This window comes from Drosophila kikkawai, chromosome X (genome assembly GCF_030179895.1).
Source record: "Drosophila kikkawai strain 14028-0561.14 chromosome X, DkikHiC1v2, whole genome shotgun sequence".
NCBI lineage: Eukaryota > Metazoa > Arthropoda > Insecta > Diptera > Drosophilidae > Drosophila > Drosophila kikkawai.
Window position 1 is genome coordinate 11783803 of NC_091733.1, and position 18265 is coordinate 11802067.

Genomic DNA, 18265 nt, shown 5'->3' on the forward strand with positions numbered 1-18265 from the left:
GAATATCCACATATATTAGACAAAATATTAAAACAAATCAGGCCTCACCCAAAGAGTTGGTTTTTGGTTAGAGTAATAAGAATCGCAGACGAAAGTTAATGTGCAACCCTTTCATACAAATTAATATATTATCAGGAAATCGGCAGAGATAGATGCAAAAAAAAAAAAAAAAAATAAATAGAATATAATATAATATGCTATTTTTAATTTATATTTCCACGTGGCCACACTTGAAAAGTGTTAAATATTTGTTCGTGGGGAGGAAATTCAATTCAAAGTTTTTTTTATCGTACAAATTAGATGGTTTTATCTGTCCAGGCAATTCTTTCAGCGAAGAATTACCTTAAAACCAGGTCTGAAAAATAATATCCCCTTGCTAAGTGTTTTGGGTGTGTTGTTCTGTGCGAATAATAATGATGAATAATGAATAATAATGATCAATGGATCAGCGATAGATATTAGACATATGTATAGAAAGAATGTGCGAGACTTTGCTGTTTGTTTCTTTTTTTTTTTGTAATTTAATTTAATTTACATTAAAAAATATAATTTGTAAATAATGAAATATAATCAATAATTCATCAAGGTGTTCAGATGTTTGGCTGTTGTTTGAATCGTTGATCTGAATTATTTGTAGCAGTTGAGTTTGAGTTTGAGTCTGAGTTTTGATTTTGATTCTTAGAGTTGATTTATTTGTTGTTGCTGTTGTTGTTTATTGACTTCATTTCTGTTCAAAATCCATTGTGACACATATGTATATATTGGCGAGATATATACATGCATATATATTTGTAGATATATATTGTATTAATAGATTGATATAAATGGTATTGCTTCAGATAATTGTTGTAAATAATTTCAATTATTGTTTAGGGCGGGAGTCACGGGTCGGTTGTGGACACTAGTGGACGTGCGGACACTTAAGCTTCGGCCTCAACCTCCTCCTTCACCTTGGCATCGCCGGGCTTGCCCTTGGACCAGTCGGGTTTCTTCTGCTCATTGGGGTCGTCGGATATGTGGATGTGGATCGATCATGGTTGGCATAAACGAAGGAGAAACAAGAAAATATATCGTAATTAGTAAGGGTATCTAAGAGTCGGTGGCCACATACAACATCTGGATGCTCGGTGCCGGCTCTAAAAACTACATTGTGTCTGTGATCTACATTTACAAGTGAGGAGAGATAATTGTCGGTCAACTTGATGATCTCATTTTGAGAATAAAGGTAAGATTGAACAAATCTTACATCTTTTAGTCTCGATAATATTATCGAAAAATATCGATCAAGTGAGGAGAATGCGTCGAAAAAAGAAATAATTGTCGGTCAACTTGATATTCTCTTTTTGAGAATAAATATTGAATGTAGTCTTGATGATATTATCGATAAAAATCTATCAAATTGACCTTCAACGTTCAGATCGTGTGTTTGTGTGATATCAAAACAGAGTGTGAGAGTGGTTCAAACTACTGACTAAAGACAGCTACAGATCGTAGAAAGGACAGATACGGATACGGATCAGTGTGCGACAAAAGAAATAGTATATAGTATTTATATAAAGAGAGACATATAGAGCGGTTGCGGTGCACACGGGTGCTCAAGACAAACAGAAGGAATCTGGTTCTGGATCACACACTCAGGAATCTTACACTTTTTGGCTTGCTTTAGCACAGCGGCATCTTTTATCTTTTTCTAAAACGTCGGCAGGAGAGATAGATATCAGATATAAAGATCGGTGTCATGTTGTCTCGACGTCGAGTAGAGTTTAATCGTTTGTCGATTGTCGATTATTAGCACATAGGACTCCCCTAGTGGATACCCGTTTCGAAACTTACCTCCTTCTCCTCCTCCTCCAGCGTGAACTCCTTCTTCTTCACCACCTTCAGCTGGTTGCGGAAGTTGAACTCAGCGGCCTTCTTCTGCAGCTTGGCGAATTTGTTTTCGTATTTGGAGACCTTCTTCAGGGCTGGCTTGACGCTGCAGGTTTGAAAGGGTAGAAAATTCGATTAATAATCGCCGACATATCGAATTGCTGGTGTGTACTTACAACTTGCCGCGAAGATCGTTAACTTGGGCATTGAGATCGTTGATCTGTGTTGAGTGAGAGAGAGAGAGTTGGGAAGAGAATGGTTATGCGATTAGTGAAAAATATTCTATTGTTGGCAGTCGGTCTATCGACACGTAATGCTACAGCTACGGCGGGCAACTATCAAAATCAAAATGCTGCTTGAAGAAGTTTGGCTTCGGTTTTCGATTTTTTTGCGGGCGAGCATGCAAAGGGGACACAGGAAACGGGATGCAGAGACATATTATATATATAGGGGATACGATACTCTACCATTGCTAATGCTATTATTAACTAAAACTATTACTAGGTACTGCTACTGGTACGTGCTGGCGTGCGAGAGAGAGTGGTGAGTGAGTGAGTGCGTGCGAGCGAGCGAGCCAGCCATACGAGCCAAGTTCTCAGTGATCTAAAACTGCCTAGTGGGAGCGAGACGAGGATAGTGGTAATTGCGTTTTGGCTGTGGTTTCGATTGGTTGGATTTCGGATTTTCGTGGTTTGGCGCTACTTTATTGGGGGTTTTCAGCTCGCGCCTCTCGTTGATTGAACAGCATAACATCCAAATGTCGATTGCTTTTGCTTTAATGCTTTATTTGTAGTTTTATAGAGAGTATTGTTTCGTTTATACATATATACACTAGACAGAGACAGAGAGAGTCAGAGTGAAACAGCGACAGAGTGATAGAGAGGGGGCGTGAGAGTCAGAGTCAGATTCGGATACGGAGTGGGTGAGACAGATCGAGCGACGTTGGCCTGACTGGAACTGCAACTGGAATGGAAATGGAAACGTAGACTGGAACTGAAACGGAAGCAGAGACTGAAACCCAAATGGGCGACTGGTGGGGTACTGAGGTACTGCTTATTGGGATCGTTATCGCTATCGCTATCGTTATCGTTATCCTCTGCTTGCTCCCCTTCGTTATTTTGTTTTGTGTTGCATTTCCTGATCTGCTTTTTTCATTTCTTTGCTGTGCTTGTTTCTCTTTCTTTCGATTTTTGTTTGTTCGGCTGCGCACGCTGATTCCTGGCGGGTAATCGTGTAACGGTTATCGGTCTCGGTAATCGGTAATCACGTTTAGTAGGCTAGCATTAAGTGATTTACAATCGAGAAGTAATCGACGCTTGGCTTTTATGCTTTTCAACTTTGGAATTCGGTTTTTCTTTGCTTTGCTTTTCTTTTTAAATTTTTTAGATTTTTGTTTCTTTCTTTTTTTGGCGGCTTTTCGCGGACAGGAGACAGTAATAGAAAAACAGAAAAAGAGTGACAGAAAAACAGAGAGATAGACAGAGTGTGAGCGGCAATGAGAACAATGTACACTGACATTATTTACAATGAAGTGCGGGGAATAGATTTGGTGGCTGGGCAGAGCGGGCAGTATAGGTCGTGGCTGATCGGGATTGGGGTTCTTGGCTGCTTTTGCTGCTTTGTCGGTCGTTTCGGTGTATTTTGTTTGTTTTATTTTGTGTGTTTATTTTATTTTGTATATTTCTTGTACTGCTGCATGCAAAGTTTCGCGTGCGTGCGTGCATTGCTTTGCGAATCGTGTGCTGTGTAACTGTGGGCGTGACTGTACTTTTTTGGTTTGTGCTAGTGTGCTCGGGTGCTTGGTGTACTTGTGCTTGTAATTGTTTAATTGTAATTGTGTTTGTGGATCGGACGCACAGACTAAAGTGCAGTTGAATATAGTAGTGGCTGTAACGCGACGACAGCGGCACAAACAAATTGTTGGTTACAGTTAGAGAAAAAAAGAGAAGTAACACACACACAAAACAAAGTTCACAAATGGTGCAACAAACTAGTTATCTTGCCGTTGTTGTAGTTGTGCAATTTACTAATACTACATTGCTGTTTTCTATTCTTGTTTTGTCTTAATGCGTTTATCGTTTATCGCATATTGTATAAAGTTTTTTTTTGTTTCAAGGGAGAGAGAGAGAGGGGTGACTGATGAGCGTACTTGGATTGCCAGTTAAATTTAACAATTTGATATGAAAGGAGGGGAGTGGCGGTGCCAGTGACTTGTGTTTTCGTGCTTATGTGCGCTTGGGAGCAGATTCAACCTCACTTTATGTTCGGATATAACTTCGCTGAGAGCACGTGCCTAGTGGCACGGCATCTGGTCACACTTTGAGTGCCAGTGGACCGGAAATGCGTTGAGTGGTCGATAGTTTCGATAACGATTTGTTGGCAATCCTCGCGTTCTCAGCGATGACTTTGTGGCTGATTCGTGTTTCCGTTTTTTGAGTCTTTTGGCTTTAAACGTGAGTAACAGCGACGTTAGAAACTTGGAACTCGGAATTAAATTGAAAATTGAAATCGAACAGGGAGTAGTACGAAAAATAGTCACAATAGTGCACCCACCGATACCCACATACATACATATATGCTTCTGGGGGCGCTGGGACGCAAAAGGATTTTATTTCTTTTTTGTTTTTCATATTTTTTTTTTTTGTGAAACAGTCAAGTAAAACAGATACAAACTAAGAGACATGTTTTGATGCGCATTCAACAAGTAAGAAAGAAACAACGGAACTGAACGGAACGGAAACGAACATGATACTAGAACTCAAATGAATACTTTAGAAAATCGATTCAATTTTTAGTTTTGATACAATTTTGTTGCATGTTGCATTCTGTCTTTGGGTGAGTTTTGTTGGTTGGTTGGTTGTTCTTTTGTATTCAGAGTTTTTGAAATTGATTGATTGAGAACGAGAATTGAACGTTTTAAATTGAAATTGAAATTGTTGCAGTACCTCCCAGTCTTTTTTCCTGACTTCGTATTCCAGATCCCATTTCTGGCCTTCACAAATATACATACGCTCGTAATACTCTTCGCAAATCTCTTGCAATTCGCCTGCAAAAACATTTTATTTTTCGGGATTTGGTTTTGATTGATTTTAGTTTATTTTGTTTTTTGTATATATATGTATACACATATATATATATATATATATATATATATATATTTTAAATTTCGTTAGCTTATATCGGCGATCGACGTTTTTCGATAAAAAGTTTTAAATCTAGGTATGACTAAAACTAGTTATGATTGGCATTTACTGTTTATAGAGTTTTCTTTTGGTTTATCGCAATAATGGTTATTGATATATAACTTATCGTTTGTTGTTTCGCAGCTTCATTAGATGTTATGTGTTCGATGAGTTTTCAATTCTTCAATTTTCGCTTGGTTTTTTCTGTTTCTGTTCTGACATTCGATATTTGGGGAACGGAACACCACGGAGCGGACCGGATCGGAACGAGACGGAATGGAACGGAAGCGATCGTTACGGTTTACGTTATTGTCTCATTATTGGAAGCGCGTTCCATTTGTCGAGTCCATATTATTCGGGTTTAGTTCAAAGTGACAATTAGTCAAAAGGTAGTCCTTAGACAGTCCTACAAGCTTCCATTTCGGCGGACCGAAGAAGTGGCTTGGGGATGACGATGGCGACGGGGAAACAGTGCCTGTAAACAGTCCGTTTCCGGGCGGATAGATGTATGTACACGGTCGGACTGGGTACAGTTTCCTCCGTCGCCGCCGCCAATATGTTTGAAGCGAGAAGATCTCTCTGATATTTTTTGTTTGTTTCTTTTTTTTCTGTAGTTTAGCGCAGTTAAAACAATATCAAAATTAGGTAAAACGAACAGAAGTATCGCAGTAAAAAACTAAAAATATGATTAGGAAATATTTAGAAATGAAATCAAGTAATTAAATATCAAGGGCATAATTGTAAAGTAAAGTTATGATTAATAATCGATTTATGTATAATATCTTATATTGTTTTTTTTTTTTTGCTTGATAGGAAAGTAAGAAAAAAACATTCGATTTTGGTTTCTTTTTCTTATTTTTGTTTTCGTATTCGTTTTTTGTTTTTTATATATATTTTTTCTTGGGTGCATGGACAAACTTGTTTGTAAATCTTGGGGAATTTACCTCTTGGGCCTTGACTTTCTGCACGTGTTCTAAATCAAACTTATCGCCCTCCAAATTGTAAAGGCGTTGCCAATATTGTTTGCATATTGTTTGCAGTTCGGCTGCGGTAAACAGTAACGTCGCGTTGGCGTAACGTGATTGAGAAGACGTAACGACAAAGTTTGTTTCGGATTCAATGTGCGAGTGTCGGTTGTGCGTGTTCGTATGTTTGCGTGTGTGTGTGTGTGTGTGTGTCGGGTACGGATCAAAGAAGAGAGAGAGATAGATTCAGATAGAGAGTGAAAGTAAGAGAAAGTGAGTAAGTGAGAGACAGAGAGGGTGGGGGAAAAGAAAGGAGTGTCATGGACATAGACGTAGAAACAGAGATAGATGTAGTTAAAGACATACAGATAAAGATAGAAAGAGTGTAAAAGATGTATAGAGAGATAGAGATAGACAGATAGAGATTGATAGATAGAGAAAGAGAGAGACGACGACAACGACGCATTAAATTGTTTTTGTTTCAATTTGATTTTGTTTGTTGGTTTTGTTTGTTCGATTGTTTGATAGTTCGATTGTTTGGTTGGCGCGTTTTTCGAGAAAAAGAAGGATTAGATTAAGATTTGATTAATATAAAGTTATAGATTGAACTCGAGTTCTTTATCACCTACAAATATGTTCTAAATGTAAGACAGTGTTTCGTTTTTGCGTGCAACATGAAGTGTAAAGGTCTGTAACGGTATCGGTGTTTGTAATTGTTTTGGTTTTTGGTTCGTGACTGTACTTCTGGAATGACTGTACGTGGCTGGCCCTAACCTCTGGTACCTGCGCTACTTAACAACGTTCCCTTCTAGTTTACGGTTGTTTATTATTATTAATATTATTATTTTTTTTGTTTTGTTTGGTTTTAGTATTAGTAAAAGCTTTTGTTGTTGAACAAAATCACAAAAATACAAAAAATATTGTAGTGTTTGCTACAGTAAAAAGCCAAAAATCTTGTGTAGCCACAAAAGTAAGCTTAAAGCTAAAGCCGCAAAAAGCAAAATAAGTCGCACACAAATACGGTGACATCAAAAAAGGTATCGTCTCGACATTTGTTGCAATCGGCTGGGGTTTTTTTTTCATTTTGTTTAGTACTTGAAGGCAGCGAAGTTACTTTCGACCGGGTCCTGTATATATATAGTATATAATAGATCCCGATCTGTAGGCTCTTATCTTACGGGTTAGCTGCTTTGAGACTAGGGCTCTACTTTCTATATGGTATATACTGTGCTCTACAAGTGCGTTGATCTATTCTCGGGTGCCCAGACACCTCGATGTGTTTCGGGGGTACAGTTCTCGCCCCGTTTGGGGTTAACTACGTTTGCTAGTCCGCCGGACACAAAAAAAGAAGAAGATAAAGATAAAGACACGCAGACACACAAATACGTATTGAGATCCGCAATATTTGCATATATCTTTTTAGCTGGTTTGCGTTGGTGTCTGTCTAAAGAGTTATCGACAAGTTCTACGATCTGCGAGAGATTGAAACTCTATTTGTATATCAACTGTATCAACTGGCTGCTTGCCTCAAAGTCCTTTCTGGCTACCTCGTGCTCGAGATCGTACTTTTCGGACTCCAGTTTCAGTGTCTTACTGTGATAGTCCTGACAAACTTTCTGAAGAGTATCTGGGGAACGAAGTGTGGTTAACAGGGGGTTCGATCTGGATAAGTGTGTCGTGTATCGTGTGTGTTGATTGATTGACTGAATGGTGTAGGAGTTTGTAGTGTATAGTGTGTGAGGGAGGGAGGGAGGTAGAGAGAGAGATAACCTAACATATACACTTCTCTGCATATAGAGTTGACATATAGAAAGAGACCTGTTATCGTGGTGAAAAGCTATAGCTATTGAGTTTTCTGTACAGTTTTAGTGCTTAGTTCGGGCCATAACACTTCCACGAACATCTAGTGTATTATACAATCAAGATTTAGATATAAAAATATATAGAAAAAGATACAAAGAGATAGATAGAGAGAGACAGCTGACAGAAGGTGTTTATTGTTGTTGTTGTTAAGCGTTAAGAGAGCTCGAGACTTTTGATTTTGATCGAGGATAGACTTAGGCGTATTTAGGAGGCGCATAAAAAGTTGGTGGTGTATGTGTACCTCAACATCCTTGCGTTTAACAACATACTCAAGATCATATTTCTGGTCCTCCAATTTATTAATCCTGTCATAGTGTTGCTTGATCAGAGTTTTGAGTGTGTCTGTTCTCAGTGGGTATTGGAGTGTTGGAGTATTGGTATGTTGGAGTGTTGGTGTAGGTTGGTGTAGGTTTGTGTATTTTGGTGTGTTTTGGAGTGTTGGAGTGGGGTATGTTGGAATGGGATATCGACAGACAAAGAGAGATAGAAATAGAGACACGTTTAGATACATATGTTCAACACAATGCGGTTAAGACTAGTAGAAGACTCCTCTGCAACGCTGAGATCCGTTGGTGTTGCGGGTAAATCGGTTATCCTGGACTCATATGCTTCGTGTCCTTGTGTGTTATGTGATGTGATATGGGTGAGTGTGTGAGTGTGGTGTATGTATGCGATAGATGACACTTGTATAACTTTCATTTATAATTTTAAGTTTAATTTGCGGCAAACGGATGTGCTAGATCCGTTTGCCGCTCTTCTTATTGATTGATTCGATTTATTTTTCCATTCATTGTTTTTATTCATTATCATCATCATCATTTCTTTTATGTCATTACCCGGCGGCAGCTGCAGGGCAGGTTACAGCTTCGATTGGCATTCCCGCTTGCCTTGCAGCTGTCCAGCCGGGTTTTTGCTTTCTGAGGGGGGACACTCGTGGACCGAGGCAACTCACCTTCGCTGGCATCGCTGAGATTCCTGGGACTGCCGCAACGTTCTTCAATGATGCGTCTACGTTCAGCCGCTTTGCGTTCCTGTTCTTTCTTCAGCTCCTCAGCGGCTTTCTTACGCAGCAGCAACTGTTGAAAGAGAGAGAGATTTCAAAGGTGGATGAGGATCATTTTTAGATTCACCTGATAAGCACCCAAAACTTACCCTGAGTTTCTTCTTCCTCTCTGGGGTCATGAAACCCTTCTTGGCCTTCTTGGCCTTGGAGGCTTCCTCCATGCGCTTGCGCACCTCAGCACGCTTGCGCTCGATCTCAGCCTGTTTAGCCTTCTTAGCCTGCAAATCGAAAATAACAAGAACAATTGGAGTTCAGCTTCGCCTGGGTCCACATCCAACTGGACAGTCGCACACACGGCACATGGACACGGATACGGAAACGGAGACGGAGACGGACATGGTTACGGTTACGGGCACACACGTACACAAGTGTACCTCCTCGGCCTTCACTTTGGGATCATTGGGATCCTTGGGCGGACCGGCGGGTGCGGCAGCAGCAGCAGCAGGCGCCGCCTTGCCATTGGCTGCCGGTGCTGCTCCTGGCTTGGCAGCCGCTGCCGCTGCTGCCGGTGCCGCAGCCGCCGGCTTGGCCGCTGCCGGAGCTGCAGCTGCAGCCGGAGCTGCTGCCTTTTTCTGTAAAGAAATTTAAAAAATATGAGATTAGTTAAATTTTTATAATAAACAAAATGAAAAACAGCTAATGGTTATGCATGGGAGAAAGCTGCCAAAGATGGCCGATTATTATTCCGGGAAAGGAATCTACTTTGGAATCTTCTTTAAATCAAGAACTTGTATCCTTTTTAGGTTACACTGGAAGGGAGGTTGGTCTCTGGGTTTCCCAAATATAGTTAAACTTCACTTTGTAAGGTTAATTTCACCAACAACATTTGTAATTTTTTTTTTCTTTTAAATAAATGAAATAAATAAAGTTAAACTTCATTTTGAAAGGTTTATCTATTTTTTAAGTATTTTTTTTAATAGTTTTTTTCGAAATAATAGCTTTTTGCAGCTTCTCCTTGCACAAACCGGAACCGGAAACAAGGCGAGGACAGTGACAGAGTGACAGAAAAAGAGGACAGTGGACAGTGGACACACACTAACGATAACAGACATAGCTTCGATGTTGATTATCATTATCGGTGTCGTTCGGCAGGGGATCCTTAAGCGAAAGTGGTTAAAGGCGGGCGCTGCTTAGCGATCCTGTGGGTGGCAAGAGCAAGGCATTGTGGCGGGGGGTATGGCTTGGCCCTAAAACTCTAACCTACTTACCTCAATTGTAGCCATAAATCCAGTAAATGCCATCCGAATTCCATTAGAATCCTAGCCCGATGCCGGTGCGTGTACAGTGTGAATATAATGCTTTACTGCAGGAGAAAGGGGGGAGGTGGAATGTTGTGTTAATCCAACTGGTTTTCACTGGAGGGGATCTCTAATTGAGCGATACTCACCTCACCTCATCATCAGCCATTTTGATTTGTGTTTTTGGTTACTGCAAGTGAAACAGAGAAGGAAAGCGAGAGGTGAGCTGAAGGTGCTGGAAACTGGAGGTGAATGCTGAGTGGAAATGTTCGATGACATCATTCCCAAATGTCCTATATATATATATCTATATCTATATATCTCTGCTTTTTTAGCGGATATGTTTAAACCATAAATCAATGGCTCCCTCTCTCTCTCTCTCTCTTAACGCCCACAGTGCGTATGCGCAATGCATATAGCGGCATATTACGTATACGCAGCTGTGGCCATGCCGTATATGGGAGCAGCCACAGATCACTCTCTCGTGAGAGCGGTCTCTCCCTCTCTCTCTCTCTTTCGCCTATTTACTGTTGCGTGGGCGAGCAATAGCTTCGCTCTTTGATATCCGATTACAAATGAATGCCAAGGAATATCGAAGATTTGTTAGGATCTCAAAGGGACGGGGTTAAGAGAGAGGTTAAGAGAGAACTTTTCCTTGAACTCATTAAACTCCTTAATCCCTTTGGGTTTTAATTGTAAAATTACTTATTTGAGAGCTCATATATTGGTATACCTTTTTTGTGACTTGTTTTTCTAATAATTTGTTATAGTTTTGTTTTAAAAGCTTTTTTCTATTTCTTTTCTAGACTTTTAAAAGGCAAAATAAACCTTATAATGGGTGTTTTTTTTTTAAGAATTTTAATAAATAATTTTACGAATAAGGTTTTCACCCCTTAAAGCTTGTTTTAGTAAGATTTTCTTAGTTATTTCTGATAATTAATCATTTTTAATGCATTTAAATTACTGCATTTCCCAAGTAAATATAATTTCTAAATTATTTCGTAATAATGTTGAAATCTGTATTGTCTAAACATTGTTTATGTCGCTCAGTTTTGCCTTATGGTCAGGTTCTAGAGGGTTTATTTATATATTAGCGCACCTTTTAGCAAGGAAGGTAAGGCGTGAAAAAAAAAATCTTCTGACAATGGCGACCTTCGGCTACAGAGTCTTTAGAGATTATATACTAGATATATAGACTATGTAGGATCTGAGTGCGAGAGATTCTATTGTATCTAGTGTCTGTGTGGGGTTTAAAAATAAACCTGTTTATAGATACAAGATTTTTTGGGAGGAAAAAAAAAAGAAAGCATACTCCCACACACACATTTGTTTATAAGTAAATTAGAATTAAAAAAAATTAGAATAAAAAAAAAATACGAATAAAAAAAAACATCTACAAGAAATTCGTAGAAATTATTAAATCCAAAAGTGCGGCAAGACAGATATCCATATATTTCTCTCTCTGTACAAGTGTAAGGGTGTGTGAGTGTGCGTGCGTGTGTGTGTATGAGTGTGTGTTTCTTCCTGTCTCTTTTTCTTGGGATTCTCAAAATTCTCGCTTTTTGCTTCGTTCTATTTTGAGGCACTTTCAGGCTTTTCTTGGCTTGTTTTTCGAAATGTATCTTGTATCTGTTGGATACATTTTTAGCTTTCACGCACACACCACACACATACAGTCACGCACATACGCACACACACACACACATACACTGCAACTTCTTACATAACGTGAAAAAAAATAAAGAAAAATATATAGAAATAGATAAGTATATATTTGTTCCTTTGGCTTTTCCTTGGAGTTTGCTTTTGTTTCGTTTTTTTTTTGCTTTTTTTTTTAACACTTTCTTAAATCATTTATCACTTGAAAAAAATAGTAGAAAAAATGTTGAGTAAAAAAAAGAAAAAAAAATATATATCCTTTAGGGATACACGCACGATATATGTAGATATATATGATACATATAGATATATATTTGGGTTTATGGCCAATAGAACTTGGCTTTCGTTCGTTGTCTTTGCTTTTTGTATTGCTTTTCTGGTTCGATTTTATTTCTTTTTTTTTTTTTGGTAACAGTTTTTTGTCTTTAATTACTATTATTATTATTGACTTTTAGTTCGATTGTTATTTGGTTTTATTTATTAATTTTTTTTTTGTTGACGCTGCTCTGTGTTGCTGGCTGGCTGGCGTTGTGGCTCCGCTTTTCAGGCTCACTCACCTTCAAGGAATTAGAAAAAAAAGCAAAAAAAAATTCGGCTGTGCTGTCGATCACACGAATCGGATGATACTGAACGACACAAAAAGACTGAACGGTCCGACGATCCACGGCAGACTATATTCTGGCGGCCAGCTATCCAACGGATACAGATACGGATCGTTCCAACGCCGCCCACCTGCCCGCCGTCCTTCACGGCGCAGAGAGAGAGAGAGAGAGGGAGAACGAGATCGAGAATGAGAGCAGGCGCTGGGAGGGATTAGGAGAAGCGGGACGGATGGTGGCGGGTGGCGCTGGCCATGTATCTGGGCGTGAGGCCTAAAAATAGATTGCCCAAAAACCGAAATGGATACCGATAAAAAGCTAGTTCCACCGTTAGAGTTCTCGTCCCACACGAACGGTGCTCGGCCGAGCTCGTTCCGAATCCGAATCCGAATCCCGCTCCCCTCCTCCCGGACGCAGTGCAGCTTGGAGAATCACCACAACGACGATATGCTGCCCGTGGCTGTGCCTCTGCCTGTGTCGGCGGTGTAAACGGAGCCGCTTGGAATTCAATGCAATGGATAAAAATAAGTTTTGCTCCAGTTGGAGGGGCCACGACGACGTGCCAGTGCAGTCACAGTCAGGCCAGAACGGATTCCGATTTGGATTCGCATACGGATGTCGGGGATCTGGGGTGTAAAGAAGTAGGAGGAGGAGGAGTCGAAATGGGAATGGGCTTGGAGATTGGAAGCTTTGCCCAGAATCCTGAAACTAAAGCATACAGTTGGGTTTCCTTAACGAAATTGAAATTACACTGAGGCGAAAATTGTTAAAATTTAATAGAATAATATTTAATAATAATTTAATTTAATAATTATTTAAATTTTAAATAATTAAAATTATTGGGAAAAATACATTACATTTTTTATTACAATTCCCAATTAGTTAAAGCACCTTAAAGTATATAAAGGGACTCCTCTCAACAAAAACATAAATAAATACAATAAAAGCAGTATCTTTGAATGGTTAATCTTAATTAAAGGGTATTCAGTAAGCCTTAACATGGATAATAACCATAAAATGATGCCTTGGAATTCCCAAGTATATTTTCAGAGCAAAAGTAAAAAAGAAACTAGTTTAAAGTCTATGAGGTAAAGAGCCTATTAAAAATCTTTATTGAATTATGCTTTAGAATTTCCAAGTACATTTTCGGGGCAAAACTAAAAAAATAATAATAATAAATAAAAATAAAGAAACTAGTTTAAAGAATATGAGGTAAAAAACTTATTAAAAATTAGTCTTAAAACTATGAGTTAAAGATTCTTTAAAAAATATTTATTTAGGAGTATAACAGAATTTGTTATTATTTTTAATAATCACTAGACAATAGATCCCTGAACCCAAGAGTTTTCTTAGGCAATTAATATTACAGCTACAGCTAGATATCGAAAAACTTTTCCGAACATAACTTTAAACTTTCGTATAGTTTTGTGAATCGTAAATTCTTGCCCTGTAAATACATACATATATCTGTGTCTTGTTAATATCAATGTTTTAGCGGCATTATTTTTATGGCGGTTAAATATAATGTATGTATGGAATATATATATAATATATGTATATATATAGGCGGATGACGCTGCAACACACAGGGACTGATACAGCAAAGAAATCACGCATACGCCCCGTAGACAGGAGGGCCTTGCCTTTCCTTGCAACGCCAGTTGAAAGTAATTCGAAAATCTTTAAATCGGTATATGCAAAATGCTTGCCGAATAAAACGTTTCGATCACGAAACAGTCTTCTATATATATCGTATATATATGTATATATAGTACATATGTTCTGCTCAGAGAACAACAACACAATATTGTTGAAAATAATTTGCCTTTCTCCCTCTCTCTGGCTCTATTTTGAAATGTGTTTTCGATGATGTTCGTTTTTTTTTTTTTTTTATATAGCTTTCTGTTCTTTTTTTTCCGCCTCGTATATTTCCAATTTTGTTTTTCACAATTTAAATATAGAACATGGCTTCCAGGGGGAAGCATCAGAAGCAGATATGGAAAAGGGCAGTGGGTTAGCTTGGGAAAAAAGTACTAGAAACAAATAATAAAACTAGAGAAAACCTAGAGGAAAAACTAATGAAAAACTAGAGAAGAACATGTGTAGGGAACTTGATCAGTTCGTCTATGCCTGGATGAATCTATTTTTGCCTTTATTTTCGTTGAAAGCATTTAAAACAATTTTTGCAGACCCTCCCCGTCCGCCTGTTGCCGCCCCCATCATTCCTTTTAATTTATGAATTCAGAAATGTTGTTTTTCTTTTCGAAAAGAGGGAACAACGACGTTTGAAAACATCTCGTTTATATTGTGCTTTATTTTTGGTCTTTGGCAAACAGGAAACATTGCCCGGGGGTAACACATATAAAAATAATGTAAATTAATAACTAAACTGGTTAAAGGTTTTACATAAATATTTAAGGAATTTAATTTCTTAATAAAAATGTAAGATTGAAATAAGTTGCAAGATTCCTTAGATTGATTATAAACATATTTATTTATATTTATTTAGTATATTTATTATGTTGGGAAATATTTTGATGTATATTTCCTTAATTTCTTTTCATATTTTTTATGCTTTTTTTCATTTTTCCTATCTTGGCTAACAAAGAAATCTGCCCTTGCCGGATTTGAGCCTTATTCGGGGTTAAAGCCAAACCCTCGTCGTCGTCGCCGATGGTCAAACTTTTCAGCGAGTGCGTCAAAGCAAAACACACGTCATAACCCTCTCTGACCCCCATGGCTGTGCCCCCTTTTCAGCCAACCACCCACCCCCCCTTTGCAATGGCCTTGCAACGCCCGCTCTACCTGACAACTATTTGTCGCTGCTGTCGTCGTCGTCGTCGCTGGCTGACCCATTTAGGGTTATATATATACACACGCCGCCATAGCTATATGTGCAGATGCAGTTTATGTTTCTTTTTTTTTTCTCTTGTATTTTCAGCGCACTCACATCAGGGAGACGAAGCCGGAGGCTGCCAGCGTTCGGTTACTTCGTCCTGTGAAAGGGGGATCTTCTACTCCGCCACTCCCCCGGTTGGTGAAAGTTGGAGGAAAAATGAATTTAATCTACGCTGCCGTTTATGCTCCTTACGTTTTTTAGGAATTACAAAAAAAAAATAATTTATGAATTCAGTTGAAAAATATTTAAAATTTGAATTTTTTAACAATACTAAAAGCTAAAAAATATTTAAAATAAATAAAATAGTTATGTTGTATACTTAAAATGCGGAAATAAAAAGATTAATTAAAATTTAAGAATATCTTCATAATTTTATTTGATCATTTTTGGGGAACAAAGGAAGTTAACTTCGGCTCAAGTTTTCTATTTTCAATTTCTTAGCGTTATTTCTAATTTAATCATTGTCTTATATTAGATTTACCAGATTCTTAAGCTGGAACAAATACTTTATGGTGTACTCACATTTGTCTAGGCCCCGTCTCCTATTGATCCTTGAAATTTCTATGATCTCAAACTCTCTCCGGTGATATCTGCTCGTTTTCTCGGTACACTGTAAACTGTAACAAAACAAATAGCAGCAAATTTAGGAGAGAATATTTATTTGTACGCTGTATGCTTAGGAGAGAACCTCAACATTTAGCTGGGTTACCACTCAGCAGATGCTAGAACTAGTTGGGAATTATAGTGTCAAGCGAGTGATTTTTTTATTAAATAATTTTTATTTGTTTATTTTTTATTATTTGCAATATTTATCTATTGATTTCTTTTTTCAAGTAAAGTGGCTAAACATAACAAATCACAAATATAATTAATAAATAAGGAAAAATTTAAATATTTCATTAAATCAAAAAATAAATAAGTAATTTATGATGTAGTCTTATAATATATATATACATATATACATATATAATATTTGTTTTTTTTTTTGATGACGTGCGACATCTGCTCATCTGGCTCAACTGTGCAGCAGCAGCAGCAGCTTTGTGCACTAGTTTTCACCGCTCGGTGTGACGTCATTGTTTCCACGGCAGACGTCATCGGAGGAGGCAGCAGCGAGGTCAGCGCATGCAACATGCAACATGATGCAGGATTCTATATACACATGTTTGTATGGATGGAAAGGAAAATGGCGCCTAATTGATTGATGGTCCAATAAGCTGAGGTCAATCAGCGCCACCCCTACGCCCCCACCCCCTTTAGGCTTCCATTTGCCCAGCATTTTTCCAGCATTTCCCCCGATTTCCTCCGATTTTCCTGCCAATGTCGGACGTCATTGGTCTTCATTAGCCAAAAAGGAACAACGAGCCACGAAGGACACGGGCATCCATGATGGCGGGGAGGAAGCTTTTCCGGGGCAGCAACAGAGGCCGTTTTCCATTCACTGCAGCAGCAGCAGCAGCAGCAGCAGCTGCCAGCCTCAGCGCCTTGAAAGTCCTGCAGTTTTGTGAATGAAAATCCACAGCGTCATCAATGGGGCAGCAGGGCGCTCTATGGCAGCGGGAATAATGCAAGAACCAGATGAATGTCAGTCTCCTGTCTGCAGTCTGCCCTCCCCCCCGGGGAAGCCATTGTGTCCATGGAAATGATGTCTCTGATTTTGGGTGAGACATAAGGGGCAGACAGGACTTGGTCACTTGTCCACTTTGAAATTTCAAAACGGAAGGGCGGCGTGATGAGAAATTTGAAAGAGGAAATTTGAAAACGGCCATTGCAATTGGAATTTCGATTGAGATTTGGAGACCAACCTTAATTTATCCACTTAGCAAGGGCTTCAAGGATGGCTTCGTTGGCTTTTTATACCCTTGCAGGGTATTATAATTCTTGATCAGCATCAACAGCCGAGTCGATCTATCCATGTCCGTCTGTCCGTTTCTACGCAAACTAGTCCCTCAGTTGTAAAGCTATCTTAATAAAATTTTGCATATCTTCTTCTATATACTCTCACTGCTATATATGTCGGAACGGGCCGGATCGGACGACTATATAATATAGCTATAATATATAGTGTTCGATAAATTTTTTTCAACATTTTTGCATCATTTTTCAGATATGGCTAAATTATATTATTTCAGATTTTCAGTTTTAATTTTGTGAAATTTGGACAACTATATCATATATGTAGCTGCCATAGAAGCGATCGGTAGATGTAGAGAAAATGAACCTGGGAATTGAAAACGCGATTCTTATTCAATTGCAAACTGCAAGGGCCGAAGTTAGCTTCCTTTATTGTTTTGAATTGATAAATAAAGCTAAAGTTTGCCAGTCAGGAAATCAGTAGCCACAAAACTGTCACAGAAACCCAGAAATAAAAAAAAAATTAAACGCCAGACACTTGCATGAGAACAATCGACGACGCATTCTTCTACAAACGATGATTTCCACACTATAAGCTATACATACACATATATACATATATATACATATATATATAATCATGCTAAATCGGACCGATCTTTAGACGCCAACATATACACGTAATAGTGCTTGGCATTAGTCCGAAATCCACGCATGCACATAGCCCCGAATTAACGGGGCGAATATACATAGGTATACATATACATATACATACATACAAGCTATATGGCTTTGGGGTCTATATATCTATATAGACGTTGGATCCCATACAATGTATATAGGTGGCATAATAAAAATACGCTACTTTCGGGGCTCTCTCTCTCTTGCTCTCGCCGCGTTTATAAGATATGTTATGTTAAGTTGGCCAACACACCAGGCAATGCTCTTGGCCAGGTACCAATAGTTCAAGCCATTTGGCATCTGGAGAATCAGAAAATCGAACTACAACAACAACAAAACAACTCAAAAAATCAACAATCAAAGATTTTGGAAAACTAAAACAAAAAAGAAAAG

At 38.5% G+C, this 18265-nt stretch overlaps 1 protein-coding gene across 9 annotated transcripts; it reads right to left on the minus strand.

Annotated features, from left to right (window-relative positions):
* Positions 1-737: 737 nt before the first annotated feature.
* On the minus strand, positions 738-12544 carry wupA (wings up A). Of its 9 annotated transcripts, none has more exons than XM_017179343.3 (9): positions 12397-12537; positions 10335-10370; positions 9032-9160; positions 8832-8955; positions 4815-4915; positions 2046-2089; positions 1834-1975; positions 1648-1690; positions 738-992 (listed from the first exon to the last, which is right to left on the minus strand). In XM_017179343.3, coding segments are annotated over exons 2-9 (600 nt in total). In that variant the 5' UTR covers positions 10350-10370; positions 12397-12537; the 3' UTR covers positions 738-990. The 9 variants fall into 9 exon arrangements, with proteins under 9 accessions (XP_017034832.1, XP_070144091.1, XP_017034830.1 ...); XM_070287990.1 differs by lacking the exon at positions 4815-4915 and adding an exon at positions 5996-6096; XM_017179341.3 differs by lacking the exon at positions 4815-4915 and adding an exon at positions 8121-8221 and having other exon boundaries at positions 12397-12534.
* Positions 12545-18265: the final 5721 nt, after the last annotated feature.